At 43.0% G+C, this 18252-nt stretch overlaps 1 protein-coding gene across 9 annotated transcripts in view; it reads right to left on the bottom strand.

Moving 5' to 3' along the window:
• The window catches only part of LOC124041922 (partitioning defective 3 homolog), a 246588-nt gene that overhangs the window by 58724 nt on the left and 169612 nt on the right, over positions 1–18252 (bottom strand). For 7 of the 9 annotated variants that reach the window (XR_006840005.1, XM_046360093.1, XM_046360094.1 and 4 more), the window contains 6 exons: positions 13950–14124; positions 12847–12998; positions 9953–9997; positions 7035–7265; positions 6150–6378; positions 4023–4142 (listed from right to left, as the gene is read on the bottom strand). Coding sequence is in view for 8 of the 9 variants with exons in the window: in XM_046360093.1 (XP_046216049.1) it covers positions 4023–4142; positions 6150–6378; positions 7035–7265; positions 9953–9997; positions 12847–12998; positions 13950–14124 (952 nt within the window). In the remaining variant the exon portion in view is untranslated. The remainder of the gene's footprint in view (positions 1–4022; positions 4143–6149; positions 6379–7034; positions 7266–9952; positions 9998–12846; positions 12999–13949; positions 14125–18252) is intronic. The other 2 variants (XM_046360097.1, XM_046360100.1) reach the window with 1 other exon arrangement.

The raw sequence follows: 18252 nt of genomic DNA, 5'->3' as shown, positions 1-18252 counted from the left end.
CAAACCATTTTTGAATGGACCTCGCTATGTGCACAGGGGCATTGTCTTGCTGAAACAAGAAAAGGCCTTCCTCAAACTGTTGCCACAAAGTTGGAACAACAGAATTGTCTAAAATGTCATTGTATGCTGTGCGTTACGATTTTCCTTCACCGGAACTAAGAGATGCAGCCAAGAGGCCCATGATCACTCTGGATGAACTGCAGAGATTTACAGCTGAGGTGGGAGACTCTGTCAATAGGACAACAATCAGTCGTATATTGTACAAATCTGGCCTTTATGGAAGAGTGGCAAGAAGAAAGCCATTTCTTAAAGATATCCATAAGAAGTGTTGTTTAAATTTTGCCACAAGCCACCTGGGAGACACACCAAACATGTGGAAGAAGGTGCTCTGGTCAGATGAAACCAAAATTGAACTTTTTGGCAACAATGCAAAACGTTATGTTTGGCGTAAAAGCAACACGGCTCATCACCCTGAACACACCATCCCCACTGTCAAACATGGTGGTGGCAGATGGGAAGATGGTTGGAGCCAAATACAGGACCATTCTGGAAGAAAACCTGATGGAGTCTGCAAAAGACCTGAGACTGGGACGGAGATATGTCTTCCAACAACACAATGATCCAAAACATAAAGCAAAATCTACAATGGAATGGTTAAAAAATAAACATATCCAGATGTTAGAATGGCCAAGTCAAAGTCCAGATTTCTGAATCCAATCGAGAATCTGTGAAAAGAACTGAATACTGCTGTTCACAAATGCTCTCCATCCAACCTCACTGAGTTCAAGCTGTTTTGCAAGGAGGAATGGGAAAAAATTTCAGTCTCTTTCGATGTGCAAAACTGATAGAGACATACCCCAAGAGACTTACAGCTGTAATCGCAGCAAAAGGTGGCGCTACAAAGTATTAACTTAAGGGGGATGAATAATTTTGCACGCCCAATTTTTCAGTTTTTGAATTGTTAAAAAAGTTTGAAATATCCAATAAATGTCATTCCACTTCATGATTGTGTCCCACTTGTTGTTGATTCTTCACAAAAAAATACAGTTTTATATCTTTATGTTTGAAGCCTGAAATGTGGCAAAAGGTCGCAAAGTTCCAGGGGGCCGAATACTTTCCCAAGGCACTGTAAATAAATTGTGCATTGATTCACCTTGCAGTATATTTCCTTCTGAATCCATAATTTGCAACACTTATTAGCCGAGAGCCCAAAGCAGAGGGAGCTATTTTGTTGATGTAAATTTATAATGGCAGTCCCTTTGATTTGGTCTCCATGTCCAAGTGATTGGCTGTGCATCAGCACTGTAATGACATGGTACGTAGAAATGGAAGTGTTGTGATGAGTGTGATCGTAATCACCCACAGCTAGGGCACTAAATATCTGGGCTTCAAAAGAAGCTCTCATGTCAATGATTGCCCCCAAAACTTTCAGTCCTTTAATAGAGGGTAAATCAAAGGAAACACTCAGTGCTGCAGTAGGGTGGTGTACATCAAGCACCAACAACACACTCCCTCTCTCTATTTTTTAGTTGCATCCCAAATAGCACTCTATTCCCAATATAGTGCACTACTTTAGACCAGGGCAACTATATAGGGAATAGGGTGCCACTTGGGACTCTCACCCTGTCTCTAGCGTATGTGTGAATGTAGCTTTTAGCTGACTTGTGGGATCACAGAAAAAGGATGTAGTCATTGAGACAGGGGCAAGGAAGACAGGCCGGGGAATGAAGACAGAGCAGGCTCTTTCAGTGAGGCTTCCCAATATGTTGACCCTTGAACTTTCTTTGGTTCCTGGTAGAAATAGAAAAGACGATGTGACCGAGCAGAAAGCCCTGATAATGGCTTTAGCTGAATTTCGCATCAATGGTACATTTCAGTGACAGCCATGTTTTGTGCAATATCCCATTTGACCTCAAGTAGTATAATTTACTGTATGATGCCTGTATAACTAAGTACTACTAAAAACCCCATTTTAATTTTGAGGAATCCATGGTTGTGTCCCAAATGCAGTAGTTGGAGAGGAGAGGAAGCAGCGTAAGTACACAAGAACATGTCATAAATAGGTGAGAACATCGCAATATTCAGTTGCATTTTGTCAAACCAGTTATTACTCAACATTATAGGGTGTTATCACAATGTGAATAATAGCCCTCAAAACTGATATCTGAACTTTCTAATAATGTGAAATACAAGTGTTAAATACCATGTTTTAGGGGCAGTGATCATGCACCTAAAACATGTACAGTTGAAGTCAGAAGTTTACATACAGCTTTGCCAAATACATTTAAACTCATTTTTTCACCATTCCTGACATTTAATCCAAGTAAAAAGATCCCCGTCTTCGGTCAGTTAGGATCACCACTTTATTTTAAGAATGTGAAATGTCAGAATAATAGTAGAGTGTGATTAATATCAGCTTTTATTTTTTTGATCACATTCCCAGTGGGTCAGAAGTTTACATACACTCAATTAGTATTTGGTAGCATTGCCTATAAATTGTTCAACTTCGGTCAAACGTTTTGGGTAGCCTTCCACAAGCTTCCCACAATAAGTTTGGTGAATTTTGGCCCATTCCTCCGGACAGAGCTGGTGTAACTGAGTCAGGTTTGTAGGCCTTCTTTCTCGCATGCGCTTTTTCAGTTCTCCCCACAAATGTTCTATAGGACTGAGGTCAGGGCTTTGTGATGGCCACTCCAATAACTTGACTTTGTTATCCTTAAACCATATTGCCACAACTTTATAAGTATGTTTGGTGTCATTGTCCATTTGGAAGACCCATTTACAACCAAGCTTTAACTTCAATATATCCACATAATTTTCCTACCTCATGATGCCATCTATTTTGTGAACTGCACCAGTTCCTCCTGCAGCAAACCACCCCCACAACATGATGCTGCCAACTGCATGCTTCAAAGTTGGGATGGTGTTCTTTGGACATTTCTCCAAGAAGTACGATCTTTGTCAGTTGCAAACCGTAGTCTGGCTTTTTTATGGCGGTTTTGGAGCAGTTGCTTCTTCCTTGCTGAGCGGCCTTTCAGGTTATGTCGATATAGGACTCGTTTTACTGTGGATAAAGATACTTTTGTACCCGTTTCCTCCAGCATCTTCACAAGGTCCTTCGCTGTTGTTCTGGGACTGATTTGCACTTTTCACACCAAAGTACGTTCATCTCTAGGAGACCGCGTCTCCTTCCTGAGCGGTATGACGACTGCGTGGTCCCATGGTATTTATTCTTGCGTACTATTGTTTGTACAGATGAACATGGTACCTTCAGGCGTTTGGAAATTGCTCCCAAGGATGAACCAGACTTGTGGAGGTCTACCATTTATTTTCTGAGGTCTTGGCTGATTTCTTTTGATATTCCCATGATGTCACGCAAAGAGGCCCATGAGTTTGTAGGTAGGCCTTGAAATACATCCACAGGTACACCTCCAACTGACTCAAATTATGTCAATTAGCCTATCAGAAGCTTTTAAAGTCATGACATAATTTTCTGATTTGATTTGATTTGTCATAATTTTCTGGAATTATCCAAGCTGTTTAAAGGCACAGTCAACTTCTGACCCACTGGAATTGTGATACAGTGAATTATAAGTGAAATAATCTTTGTGTCATGCACAAAGTAGATGTCCTAACCGACTTCCCAAAACTATAGTTTGTTAACAAGACATTTGTGGAGCGGTTGAAAAACGAATTTTCATGACTCCAACCTAAGTGTACATAAACTTACGACTTCAACTGTATGTATGCATGTTCAGTAAAATGCTTCGGCATTTACAACCTGGTGCCCAAATGACTGGCACATTGCCCTCCTGCCCTATCCTTCATTAGACTGAGTTGAGCTCGTGTCCTGGGGCTTGTCTAGTGGGTAGCACCCCCCAATGCCTTTCAGCACATTACGCTTGTATTCGTGTGGGATTGAATCCCAGTCCCACCACAAAACATCTATTTTTTAACTGTCCTGCCAGACTCTATAACAATAAAAGATTATTACAAAATGGTGTGTGTAGACAGACACTGACCTCTCCTGCTCCAGTCTCATCCTCAGTGTTTCTTCCTCTGAGGCTTGCAGCTCTTCCGGCCTCCACTTGCTTGACCCTTTACGCTCAATTTTCTCTCCGTCCTTGCGATGTTTACCAAACCTGAAACATAAATGGGATCAGCAGACAATTTTACCGAAATGGCTTCGATTTGGGTATTTCTATGTGTGCATCCCAAATGGCACCCTATTCCCTAACGCACTCCTTTTAACCAGAGCCCTATTGGATCTGGTTAAAAGTAGTACACTTAATAGGGAATATAGAATATATTGCCATTTGGGACACATTCAAACAGTTCCCCCAGAGATAATAACTAGTAAACTACTAATGGTGATCAACTCTGCCACTCTCTCCAACTTACTTCTGATAAAAACTCCAAATGTTTAGCTCTCAACTTTTACATTCTAAAAGTACATTCTAACCTCTTTTCCTAGGTTAACTCAGAGGGAAATTGGCCTGCAGAGTCTCAGAGAGTGAGAAACAGAGCGGAGCGAAATACAGCAGGGGGAGGTCTATTGCCTGATTAATTGATCAACAAATGGCCTCAAATGTAGCATAAAGTGGTTGACAGTGATGTGTAGGTGTTAATATTGAGAATGGTCCTATCTATCACAGAGACAGCGGGTGACAGTTTCTCTTTCCACGCCAGTGGCTTCCATTAAGTCTCCTTAAACACCAGCCACGTCCCAATATCAATTGGGACTCCAAAATGGTACCCTGTTCCCCTTATAGTGCACTACTTTCAACCAGAGCCCCTATGTTTCTAGGGAATGGGGTGCCATTTGGGACACAGTGGAGATTTATGACAGGAGGCACTAGTGAAACTTTGAGATGAGGACATTCATCATGTCAGAAGGGCATTTAATATTCTTAATATTCTGCGCACAGAACCCTTATCACTTCTCTGCTCACGAGTTCAACACCACTGATAAGATGGGAATTTACAATACATATTTGAACTAAAGAAGCAGGCGACTTGAGACTTCAAGTTCAACGGCTCTGAGAAAAGCATCAACAGAGACAAAGAGAGCGAGAGAAAGAGAGCGAGAGAAAGAGAGAGAGACGCATTGCTTTATATATTTACGGTCAAGTTATTTTCTCAGATAAAGAATGTCCATGAGAAGATAACGATGAGCATCGACAGAGATATGAGATGGACAGACAGGATGCATTGCAATCACATAAGACACATTTCAAATTCATCTTGATGTGTTAAGGTCTGGTTTGACAGTCTGACTATAGCACAGCTCGAAACCTTTCATGAGTTACAGTTCTTCACTTTACTACACCGTAGCATTGAAAAACCAGCCATATTGACAGATCCACCAGTGTGTGTGTGTGTGTGTGTGTGTGTGTGTGTGTGTGTGTGTGTGTGTGTGTGTGTGTGTGTGTGTGTGTGTGTGTGTGTGTGTGTGTGTGTGTGTGTGCCTGGGCAGTGGCCATTTTGAGGAGGCTGCAAAGCGAGCAGATCGGGTGTTGCTTTGAGTCCAAGTGTTGATTGGTGTAGAGTAGGAGAGGGAGGATGCTGTGGTCTGATGGTAATGAGGCTTTGATTGGGCTGCAGTGTGTGTGTATGTGCGTGGAGCCCAGAGAACTGAGAGGGTCAGCTCTGACTAGCCTCTGTCTGGTGTCTCTGTTTAGAGAGCGACTAACAACACACTCCAACCAGACCTGTGTTTAAAAAGTATTCAAAGTTATTTAAAATACTTTATCATCTGGGCTTGATTAAAGTGTGTGTGTGTGTGTGTGTAACTACTGACAGTGCTCAGGTCAATAATGATTCTAATTTTCCCTGCAATTATAGCAGCCAAACAATTCAAGCTTCCAGAAACCTTTAAGCCAAACACATCTGATCTGCACGAACCACTTTTGTACACTACTTTTACTAAATAAGTAGTGCACTATATATAGCGAATAGGGTGCTATTTGGGACATAACCTCCGTCAAAACCACTAGGAATAAATAATGTATGCATCATTGACATCTCAGAGATCATCTCAGACAATCAGAGACCATCTCAGACAATGAAAGGCATGACCCACTTATAAGGGTGGGTAAAAGACTGGTAGAGGAGAATGGAGAGTGTGTATGTGTGCGTACACATCCTACCTGAACATGTCTCCCAGGCCTTTCAGCATGCCTTTCTTAGCCTTGTTCTTGCTGTCCTTCTCTTTGTCCTTCTGTTTCTTTTTGTCATTCCCTCCCTTGTCCTTCTCGTCTTCATCGGTGCGGTTGCCGTTGACCAGCGGTCTCTCGGTGTTAGGCAGTGGCGTCAGATCTGCCACGGTGGACACAGAGTCACGCCCGGACCGAGAGCTCTCCTCGGTGTCCTCCTCCACTGGACAGACAGTAACAGAACGTTTTATATTGCTGGAATCTTTAAAGAAGAAATGGTCTTTGAATCTTTGATCTTGAATCCGGTAACTTGAACTTTATCTTCCATTGATATCTACACACAATTAATGATAGAGTATGTGTGAAAGAATTTGGCTTTTGGTTAGCTAATATTTCTATCCAATATAATTATATCTTACATGTCTCCTGAACTAAGATCTGTCCAATAGAGGTCTATCTTACGGAGGTATACTACCATTCAAAAGTTTGGGGTCACTTAGAAATGTCCTTGTTTTTGAAAGAAAAGCACATCCGTTGTTCTGTTTAAAGAAGCAACAAAACGGGCCTTTTTTAGACTCGTTGAGTATCTGGAGCATCAGCATTTGTGGGTTTATTAATGATCAATTATCCTTTTGAAATGTAGATATTCCATTAAACAATTGTTTTAAAAAAATCTGCCATTTCTAGCAACAATAGTCATTTAAAACATGAACAATGCCTACAATGTATTTCTGATCAATTTTATGTTATTTTAATGGACAAAATGATTCATTTAAAAAAACAACAATGACTTTTCTAAGTGAACCCAAACTTTTGGACGGTAGTGTATGTCCAACAGAAGTCTATCTTATGGAGATTTGTCAAACAGAAGTCTCTTACATGTCTCCATGTCCTCATCGTCATCCTCTGTAGCGGCTGGCCTGTCGTATGACTTGTCGATGGCAGCCCGGAAGCTCTCATTGCAGCCCCGCCCCCTGATGATGCGTGGGCGTGGCCTGTGGAAGGGCATGTCACCGTTCAGCGTTACCTCGGCAACGGCTGTCTGTAAACTCTCTAGAGAGCTGGACTTCTTGAGGCCTAAGAAAGGACCCACGTCCCTGGTGGAAGACCCTGGGGAGGAGCAACAATATCAAAACTTACTTATTTGATTAAGCTGTGAGGGAACTAAAGGAGATTTTTTTTTTAATGCAGGGCTGTGTTCAACTATAGCACCTTGTTATTTTACTTGACTACCTGTGAGTTGAAATGAAAACTTGGATGGGGCTCACACTAACATGTAACCAAAACAGGTTGTGTTGCATTGAGAAAAAAGTGGAAGAACTTTTACAAAGTAGTGTACTATACACAGAATAGGGTGCTATTCTAGGGAGTTTTTCCTAGCCTCCGTGCTTTTACACCTGCATTGTTTGCTGTTTGGGGTTTTAGGCTGGGTTTCTGTACAGCACTTTGAGATATCAGCTGATGTACGAAGGGCTATATAAATAAATTTGATTTGATTTTGATTTGCTATGTGCATTGCAACCAGAGAGTGGGATGGATTACCTCAGGGGAACAGCCCAGCTGACTCTACAGCCCTCTAATCCACAGAGTATACTGTAGCAGAGCTACTGGAACTGGGTAAACAAGAGGCCCGGGGAGCTAATACTAGGTAGTGCTTTCTATAGGGAATAGGGTGCCATTTGGGACGTAAGCCTGTTGTTTCTAGCCTCCAGTTCAAGACTACATCCACTAAATATTTGTAAAACACGATTTTTGTTCATTGGAAAAATACATTGCACAATAACCACCCAATTACAATTTAAATTGTGGAAATGTAATTTCACCCTAATAACTGCTATTATAGGCTAATAGATTTCAGGCTATTTTCTTAAGCGTTTCAGGGGTTATTTTGTCTGCCCGGCCCCTGTGCTACACTCTCCTCCTTTAATCTACACATTCACTCCGATGGTCCATTTAGCAGGCCCAAAACAAATCCCAAATCCTGGGAAAATGATCACAGTGACAGCCTGGGAGAGGGAGTGACGTCCCATAGAGTTCTGGTCAAAAGTCGTGCACTATAGGGAATAGACATAGCCTGCGAGAGGTGGGACACAATAGCCTGGGCCAGAGGGCCATACTCCTCCACTGATTGGCTATAGGACATTTTTGACACAGACTGTATCCACATGGTTGTCCACTAGGTTAGTAGAGGGCAATGCAGAGGTGTTTGCCCACTGTTTTACAGCTCCCTAACGGCCAATAGCAACAGTCATTCTTTCAAACTTTCCAAGACGTTTCCAGTCGATTACGTGCCTACATGTGCAACTCCAGTGGGTCCTATAGTCACACAGGGATTCTCAAATGGCACCCTATTCCCTACATAGCGCACTACTTTTGACCAGAGTTCCATGGGCCCTGGTCAATAGTAGCGCACTATATAAGGTTTAGGGTGCTATTTGGGACTCTTCCAGGGTATTCCTGTTAGACATTCCTCCTGACTGCAGGGTGATTGATACCTGTATTTATTATCATAAGGGAGCACCACCGATCTCTGTACGACCCACGTTATCTTCAGGTTGAATAGGGTGGCGGTCTGTATAAATATGCCTAGTACAGATATATAGAAAGAAGGAGGTTTCCAGGTCTGACTATCTGAAACTCAAACAAACCGCTGCCTGATGTTCTTGACTCACGCCGTCTGTCAGAGGTCTGAATTCATGTCATTTTTAAGATTACCACCGAGGTGTGACTGGGAAGCGTGCGGTGCGGCTGCTGACTGAAGGCTAAAACCAAATGAATGTGGTTTGATGCATGAAAGCCCATCAGCCGCTGCTTCAGTGAGACGTTAAGAGGACAGGACAGCCTGATGAAAATGAATAGGCACCAGCCCTGCTTGTTCAGGCTGCAATGTATTCAATTTACCGCCTTCCACCTTCGCTCCACTTCTCACTCCCAGCCAAGCAGCCACAATATCCACGGCCACCCACATTGAAGCGTGGGGCAGCTTCCCAAATGGAACCATATTCCGGAAATAGGACTCATAGGGCTCTGGTCAAAAGCAGTGCACTAAATAGGAAATGTGCCATTTGGGACACATATCAGGTATCTCTCTTGCAAGTGACTGTTATTATTATATATATTATATTATAAGTGACTGTTATTATTATATATATTATATTATAAGTGACTGTTATTATTATATATATTATATATTATAAGTGACTGCTCAGACAATGTTTGGAGAAAACAAGAGACATTAATGACATATTTAGTCTCCTTCATGTGTACAGTAGTTCTACCAGACTGCTTCTATTTCCTGATGGTTCCCTTCATGTTTCCTGCTTCACTGTGGCGTACATTCTGCTAAACCCTATTCTTTCTCTTGCTTTCACTGTGCCATTCAGCTAAATCCCATCCTTCGAAGGAACTTCTATTTAGAGGTGGCTGTGAAAACACACAGCTGACAATGACGGATGACTTGCTGTCAGTTTGCAGCCCAGCCAAGGACAGAGCGTTCTCTTTCTCTTGCTCTCTCTCAATCTATCGCGCTCTCAGTCTCTCCCCCTCCTCACATCCCCATCCACAGAACAATTAGCAGTGCTACCGTGTCTTCAGAAAAATCACTGCCAAGTCCATATTCACCCACCCACAATTCCACCGCAATGACCTCAAACTGTCTCAAGGTTCTTTGTATTCTATTCTCTTCTCACAGTGAGGTGGTAGATTCTAAAGCAGGTCTGGATTTGCAGGATGGAATGTGGGTAGCAACTGGAATGGATGAGGTGTCCGTTCTCCCTCAGTGACATGTCACTCCTTACCTGGTGTGTTCTCTTTGCGAGGGGTGAGGTTAATCTCGTCGGCTACTGTTAAAGGGGGGCAACACACAGTTAGGATTGGTTAGTGAGCACATTCCACATGCAAACATTCCAGCAATGTTACTGTACAGTGCGTACATCACATCTTTGGGCAACTTCAAGGGCAATCAGATACCATGCGAGACACAGACAGAAAGACAGGGAAATGGAAGGGTTTAGGATTGCAATCAGAGCTATTGTGATATAAACAGTGCAGAACTACAATAATTCAGTGGGGATCAGAAGCAGATTAGATATAGGCTGTGTCCCAAATGGCACCCTAATCTCTTGATAGGGCATTACTGGTCAAAAGTAGTGCACCACACACACATATAACAGGGTGCCATTTGGGACACAGGCATAGTGTGGGGGAGGTGGAAGACTGTCAGCCAAAGAGATCAGGAAGGTTTAATGTCATCTGAAGTGAGCTGAAACCTGATTCGGAGGTGTGCAGCCTGTTTGATGTCACATAAAAAAAGACAGAAATGCATCACACGTGGATACAAGTGCAATACAAGTCTTACAGATGCAATTAACAACGAGTGGGTATGTAGGGTCTTCGGAAAGTTCTCAGAACACTTGACTATTTCCACATTTTGTTGCGTTACAGCCTTATGCTAAAATGGATTGGTTTTTTCCTTCAATCTAGACACCATACCCCATAATGACAAACATTTTTTTGCTTTGTCATTATGAACTAATATATGACATCTTTAGGATCTCTCTGTACTTTGCTCCGTTCATCTTTGCCTCAAACCTGACTAGTCTCCCAGTCCCTGCCGCTGAAAGACATCCTCACAGCATGATTCTGCCACCACCATGCTTCACCGTAAGGATGGTGCCAGGTTTCCTCCAGACGTGATGCTTGGCATTCAGGCCAAAGAGTTCAATCTTGGTTTCATCAAACCAGAGACTCTTGTTTCTCATGGTCTGAGAGTATTTAGGTGCCTTTTGGCAAACTCCAAGCGGGCTGTCATGTGCCTTTTACTGAGGAGTGGCTTCCGTCTGGCCACTCCACCATAAAGGCCTGATTGGTGGAGTGCCGCAGAGATGGTTTTCCTTCTGTAAGGTTCTCCCATCTCCACAGAGTAACTCTAGAGCTCTATCAGAGTGACCGTCAGGTTTTCTCAGTCACCTCCCTGACCAAGGCTCTTCTCCCCCGATTGCTCAGTTTGGCCAGGCGGCCAGCTCTAGGAAGAGTCTTGGTGGTTCCAAACTTCTTCCATTTAAGAATGATGGAGGCCACAATTTAATTTACCACAGGTAGACTCCAATAAAGTTGTAGAAACATCAAGGATAATCAATGTAACAGGATGCACCTGAGCTCAATTTTGTGTCTCATAGTAAAGGGTCTGAATGCTTATGTAAATAAGGTATGTTTTTATAAATGTGCAAAAATGTCTAAAACCCTGTTTTCACTTATCATTATGGAGTATTGTGTGTAGATTGTTGAGGATTTTCATTTATTTAATTCATTTTATAATAAGGCTGTAACGTAACAATGTGGAAAAAGTCTGAATACTTCCTGAAGGCACTGTATTTACAGTAAATATACAAAAGTATGTGGACATCCCTTCAAATGAGTGGATTCTGCAATTTACTCCACGGCCGTTAAAATCAAGCACACAGCCAAGCAATCTCCATAGACAGGCCATTCTACTGCCAATGTCTTATTGAAGAGCTCAGTGACATTCAACATGGCACCGTCATAGGATGACACTTTTCCTACAAGTAAGTATGTAACATTTCTGCCCTGCTGGAGCTGCCCCAGGTTAACTGTAAGTGCTGTTATTGTGAAGTGGAAACATCTAGGAGCAACAACAGCTCAGTCGAAGTGGTAGGCCACACAAGTCCACAGAACAGGACTGCCGAGTGCTGCACGTAGAGCGTAAATATAGTCTGTCCTCGGATGCGACACTCACTACCGAGTTCCAAACTGCCTCTGGAAACAACATCAGACAATAACTGTTTGTTGGGAGCTTCATGAAATGGGTTTTCACGGGTGAGCAGCCGCACACAAGCCTAAGATCACCATGCGCAATGCCAAGCATCTGCTGGAGTGGTGTAAAGTTCCCCGCCATTGAACTGGAGTGATGAATCGCGCTTCACCATCTGCCAGATGGGTTTGGCGGATGCCAGGAGAAACTACCTGCCCGAATGCATAGTGCCAACTAACGTTTGGTGGAGAAGGAATAATGGTCTGTGGCTATTTTTCATGGTTCGGGCTAGGCCCCTTAGTTCCAGTGAAGGGAAATCTGAAAGCTACAGCATACAATGACATTCTAGACGATTCTATGCTTCAAGCAGATTGGGGAAGGCCCTTTCCTGTTTCAGCATGACAATGCCTCCGTGCACAAAGCGAGGTCCATACAGAAACGGTTTGTCATGAATAGTGTAGAAGAACTTGACTGGCCTGTACAGAGCCCTGACCTGAATTGGAACACCAACTGAGAGCCAGGCCAAATCTCCAAACATCAGTGCCTGACCGCAATAATGCTTTTGTGGCTGAATGGAAGCAAGTTCACACAGCAATGTTCCAACATCTAGTGGAAAGCCTTCCTTGAAGAGTGAAGGCTGTTATAGCAGAAAAGGGGGGCCAACTCCATATTAATGTCCATGACTTTGGAATGAGATGTTCGATAAACAGGTGTCCACATACTTTTGGTCATGTAATGTTTGTGCCTAATTTGGGTATTCCTAACCATTCAGAGGGCTGGTTTCACAGACACAGAGGACTAGGGCTTAATCTCTCTGGTAAACCGACCTAAAACATCGTGCCATTGGTTCCAGGAGGAGCTGACCTATAGGGTGTCAATGAGAGGTAGGAAAGGGACATGGGTGGATGTTTGGGTTAGTACCTAGATCCATGCTCTTGGACTTGCGTGTCTTGATGATCTCCAGCTGACTGGCATCTCCAAACTGCTTTGTCCGTTTCTCAGACATGCTCTGTCTGCCGAAGCCCTCCCTCTGAAAGGCTCCGTCTGGGTCAGTGTCATCAGGGCTCAGAGGGCTACAGGAGGAGAGGGGGGAAGGCAGTGATGGAGAGAGACAAAGACAGACAAAGAGTAAGTGAAAGTGAGGGAGAGGATAAAGGATAGAGAGAGAGAGAGAGAGAGAAAGGACAGAGGGAAAGAGAAGGACAGTATGAGATTATTCTCGTGAAAATCAAACAGTCATCATCAATTTCTTCCAATCATCAAATCAAGCCATTGCAGCTCTTCGAGTCAGAACCATACCTGAGGAGCCACTGATTACAGCAGAGACTAATTTGACTGGGCTGGCCCAGTTACAATCAACACCCACTCAGACCAGCCCAGCCCCACTGATGGGAACTGACTGGGCCTCCTCATCACATGGTGGCAAAAGCCCTTCACGTCCAGGTTACTATTCAAATGACACCCTATTCGTATTTAGAGAACTACTTTTGACCAGGGTCATTGGGCTCTAGTAGTGCACTATATAGGGAAAAGGGTGTCATTTGGGATGCAGTCCCAGTTAAGTGGGTAACAGGTAGGTGTGCCTGAGTTTCCTTTCAAAATCAGACGCTTCAGCAAACATAGGAGGCACATCGACCTTATGTTTCAACATACAGTATAAAGAAAAATATATACCTACAGTGTATTTCAGCGTAGAAAGAAACAGTGGAATCTTTTGAACACACAGTACTAGGTCCACAACTGAAATAATACTAGCATTCCATTGCGAAACCTTAGCAAAACATGGTCCCGATTATCAAAACAAATGTTAAGCGTGACACACTAACAGCTGATATACACAGAAACCCTAAGCGGTGTTCGTGGAGATATAATGTGTGTCATGTGTTTGACTGAGGTAACAGAAGGTAATGAGCCAGTGCTGAAATAAGTCCCAAATGGCAACCTACTCCCTACGTAGTGCACTACTTTAGACCAGGGACCATAGACCACTATGTAGGGAGCCATTTGGGACTTTGTCCTCTCACCTCTCATTCTGAATTTGAATCTCTTTGGCCCAGGGGGGAGGGACACCCACGTCGTCATGTGAGCTGGAGGACGATTGGTCAGAGAGATGGGTAGGAAGTACTGGCAGCCTATCGTCTTCGATGATGACTGTGTCGTCCTGGGGCATGTTGACTGTAGGGGAGAGCTGGTAGTTACCTATAGGACAAAACAGAGAAGCATGATTGGAGAAGGCTTTGATATGCATCACACAATAAACACATTTAAAGCGTTCATTTTATATTCATTGGACATTTGATCCTTTGATATAACACGTAATTAATTTACCACAATACATGCTTTAATTTAAAAGCAGACCCAGAGTGAAATTCTCAATCAGTTCCTATTTAAATCACCGTGCTGTGTTTGGCAGCATCTGGCATGACATTGTCAAGTGTCATTATAGTGTGCTTAATGCAAGCTGTGGCATTGTGAAAAACGGAAAACTATTGACTTTGGCACACTCACCGAGCAAGGCAAAAAACCTTCCCCTTTCTTTGTGTCCAATAGAGGGATTTAAAAACACATTGCTATGCAATGCATGACGCTATCCTGTCTTTGGGGGTAACTGAGCATCTGAAGAAGGGTGGTTTCAATGCTGTATAATAGCACTCCATAATGACGGAGTGAAACGTTTGCGTTGGGAATCTGTTTGGGTCTCATGGCAGAAATACAGGACTTTCCACCCGGGACGTGAGGCCTTGCGCCAGGGTTAGTGTTTGTTTCTCATATCCTTTCACACTGAGAATCTGTGTGGTATTAAGTATAACCATAGTTCCACACTGCCCGGCCAGCTAGCATGGCTGGACTGATGAATCGTGGTGTGTTGAAAGTTCATAGACTCACCAGTCTCAATAGCAACTAAAAGGTCGCTGGTTTGAATCCACGATCATACTACGTGAAACATCTGTCGATGTGCCCTTGAGCTAGGCACTGAAACCTAATTGCTCCTGTAAGTCACTCTGGATAAGCGCGTCTGCTAAATGACGACAATGTAAATAGAGCAGAGGGACTGTGTGTGTGTTTGTGCGTGCATGCTTGCGTAAATTTAGAGTGTTGTTCTTGTCGTCTCTATCCCTGCTGTATGTGCGTGTCCGTGTGTGTGTGCGCGCGCGCGCGTGTCCGTGTGTGTGTCTTTTCGGGGAACTCTGGTGTGTGTGAGCCCTAAAGCAGTGTACATTGGTCTTCTAAGGCAGTTGGTCTAAAACCTCTCCTCGCGGACCCCCAGACGTTTTCCTCGCGGACCCCCAGACGTTCTCCTCGCGGACCGTCAGACGTTCTCCTCGCGGACCGTCAGACGTTCTACAACTGTTGTAGTCCTGAACTAGCTCACCTGATTCACCTAGTCAAGGGCTTGATGTTTAGTTGACAAGGCTCAATGGCTCTGTAATGAAACACGACTGTAGGTGAGTAGGAATGAAGGTGGCAGGCACCGAGTAGACCAATGAATAAATCTACTTCTGTTCATGCTTTTTTCTAGAAGCAATCAACTTTTTTGGCAGGCATCCATCCATACCTAAGAATGTTATTATGGGTCCCAAATTGCACCCCATTCCCTTTATAGTACACTACTACTCTATGGGCCCTGGTCAAAAGTAGTGCACTATATTGTGAATAGGGTGGCGTTTGAGACTTACACATTCTTTTGTAGACCAATCCAAGGTCACTATTTTACCAACAATGGTGAGCAGAACTCAAAGCACCTGACTCGGTGGGATTTATTTATTACACTTTCATTACAGTTTACAGTAGCCCTAATAAAAATAGACATCGCGACAAAGGAACAATAGTTGCAGCGTCTTTACAGAATTGTCTAGTCTTCAGTAAAAGCAATTATCAGATACTTTATGTGGCAACATGCCTGTGAATACTGAAGAGGAGCAGGATTTAATAGCTGAGAGGAATGCCAGGCCAGATTAAATGGGAGATCGAGTCTGGAGGTGAGAATAATTGGGCGAGGGATGCAGGAAAAGGAGAGTTTTATTTTGCCACTGTCCAAGTCCATCTGCATAATTCGCATAAGCAGGGAAATTACCTTCGGTCCACTTCTTGAAGAACGAGCCGTTGCCTAAAGATGTGAATAATTAACTCAAGAAACATCTAATACCCTAATTGTCATAGCAGTGGGGTAGGCCTGCACAACAATAGGAAAATGATCAGAGAAATAAGGCGATGCCAAAACGGGTGTTAAGTCTTAACTAAAACAATTACAACTAACTCATGATGCCATTGTATTCTCAGGATATATTTAGCAACATCATCAAGTCGAGCTTAGAAGTGTTGAGGTACAAAGTGATATGTATTTATTCAGTTTAGAATTTTGGACGCACTGTTTTTTTAAACTAGCTAGTCCACACGTATTCCTGCTGCCTGGTCTGACTGTAATCTGAACGCAGCACAGTCTCTCCTGGTCCATAGACTACTACTGAACTACTGTGGGGATTATGGTACCATTTGAGACAAACATCTTCCTTCATCCCATCTCTGTTAAACAACGCCAGTGAATTAAATACTGGCTTATAAAGGGCTTCTGTACAGCACTTTGAGATATCAGCTGATGTACGAAGGGCTATATAAATAAATTTGATTTGAACTCTATTCCAACCACTTTAAATCTGACATTAACACAAAGCCTCACGGGCAATTCTTAACTCTAGGCCTGCCAAGACATAAGCTTAGCTAAATAAGCATCGCTATGAATCAAAGTCAAAGTTAAAACATTTGCTTTTCTAACCAGAATGACTCGAATTTAAGGCCCACAAGTGAGGCACAAAACCGAGATGAATATCTATACTTTTGAGGTGATGGGAAATGTTGTCCATGCTACCTCAATGGGCTGTACGGTGCATTCTGAGTGATTCTGATACAAGGAGCACTCTCCTTCAAGGAGTGAATGGGAGTCTATTGAGCACTAGCTCAGACAAAACATTAGCACAGATTACATCAACAAGAAGTTAAACATTACAAATCTTTTCCAAGATGTCCAATAATTGACTTGCCATCATGACATTACGTACTTTCAAGGAAAACAGGTACTTTTCTTGACATATACACTGACTTTGTTAACTCCATGTGTAACTCTGTGTTGTCTGTTCACACTGCTATGCTTTATCTTTATCTCGCAGTTGCAAATGAGAACTTGTTCTCATCTAGCCTACCTGGTTAAATAAAGGTGAAATTTAAAATAAATAAAAAAATAAATTGAGAAGGGATTGAGTAACGATTAGCGTAGCAACCACGTGACGCAGCATGACAACGTGAACACAATTCATCGACAGTCTACTGGGTGGGGCGTTATAGGTTCCTCCATTCATTGGATTCCTATCCCTTTTCTATAATCAAATCAAATGTATTCTTATAGCCCTTCTTACATCAGCTGATATCTCAAAGTGCTGTACAGAAACCCAGCCTAAAACCCCAAACAGCAAGCAATGCAGGTGTAGAAGCACGGTGGCTAGGAAAAACTCCCTAGAAAGGATCTCTGGCATCGGCACCATGCAATGCATCCTGGACTAAAGAGGCAGACAAAATGGGAAAAAGTTGAGACAAATATGATCAATAGCTCATTCAATAGAAGACATCCTCCAGAGTTATGACATCAGTCAGTATTGAAATCTATGATGGACGTTTTTGCGAACTAAAAGTCGTATTCCTATTAACTGCCAGTATGGTGAGAGCGACTATCACGGTGCTACGTCATACAGGTCAGATTTCTCCCTGCTTGAAGGCCAACAACTCAGATACACATGAAAGCATTGAATTACCCAGGAAATTGATAGTACATCACTCAGACATGCACAAAAACTATATAACATTCAAAATGGGTGAACCTTTCCTTTAAGAAAATGAGTTTAGGGCTACTCCAATAGAGAAAGTAGTACATTCCCCTGCGGCCCCCAATGTGTGTGTTTACAGTAGATTAAATGATCTGCGACCACCTGGTATGCCAACACAGGAAATGGAGTAACTGACTGTGCTATGAGTTCAACTTTCAGTAGATCTTAATGTCTCGGAAAATGTACGGGAAAAGGTCAGACAATTTACAGCTCAGGGCCCTTGTATGGTGTAGTGCAGACCTTCTGATTGATTCAGTGGTTTGTGTGCTCTGTGAATCCCTGAGCTCTCTGTTTGGAGTCTGCCTGTTCTGTCAGCTCCTCAGGCTGACCCTGAAAGAGAGGAACAGTACTGTTTGTGTAACCATACTGTGTGTGTGTCCGTACTGTGTGTGTGTGTGTGTGTGTGTGTGTGTGTGTGTGTGTGTGTGTGTGTGTGTGTGTGTGTGTGTGT

The sequence above is a fragment of the Oncorhynchus gorbuscha genome, linkage group LG08, assembly GCF_021184085.1.
Source record: "Oncorhynchus gorbuscha isolate QuinsamMale2020 ecotype Even-year linkage group LG08, OgorEven_v1.0, whole genome shotgun sequence".
Classification (NCBI taxonomy): domain Eukaryota; kingdom Metazoa; phylum Chordata; class Actinopteri; order Salmoniformes; family Salmonidae; genus Oncorhynchus; species Oncorhynchus gorbuscha.
This window is presented reverse-complemented; position numbering and strand designations above follow the sequence as displayed.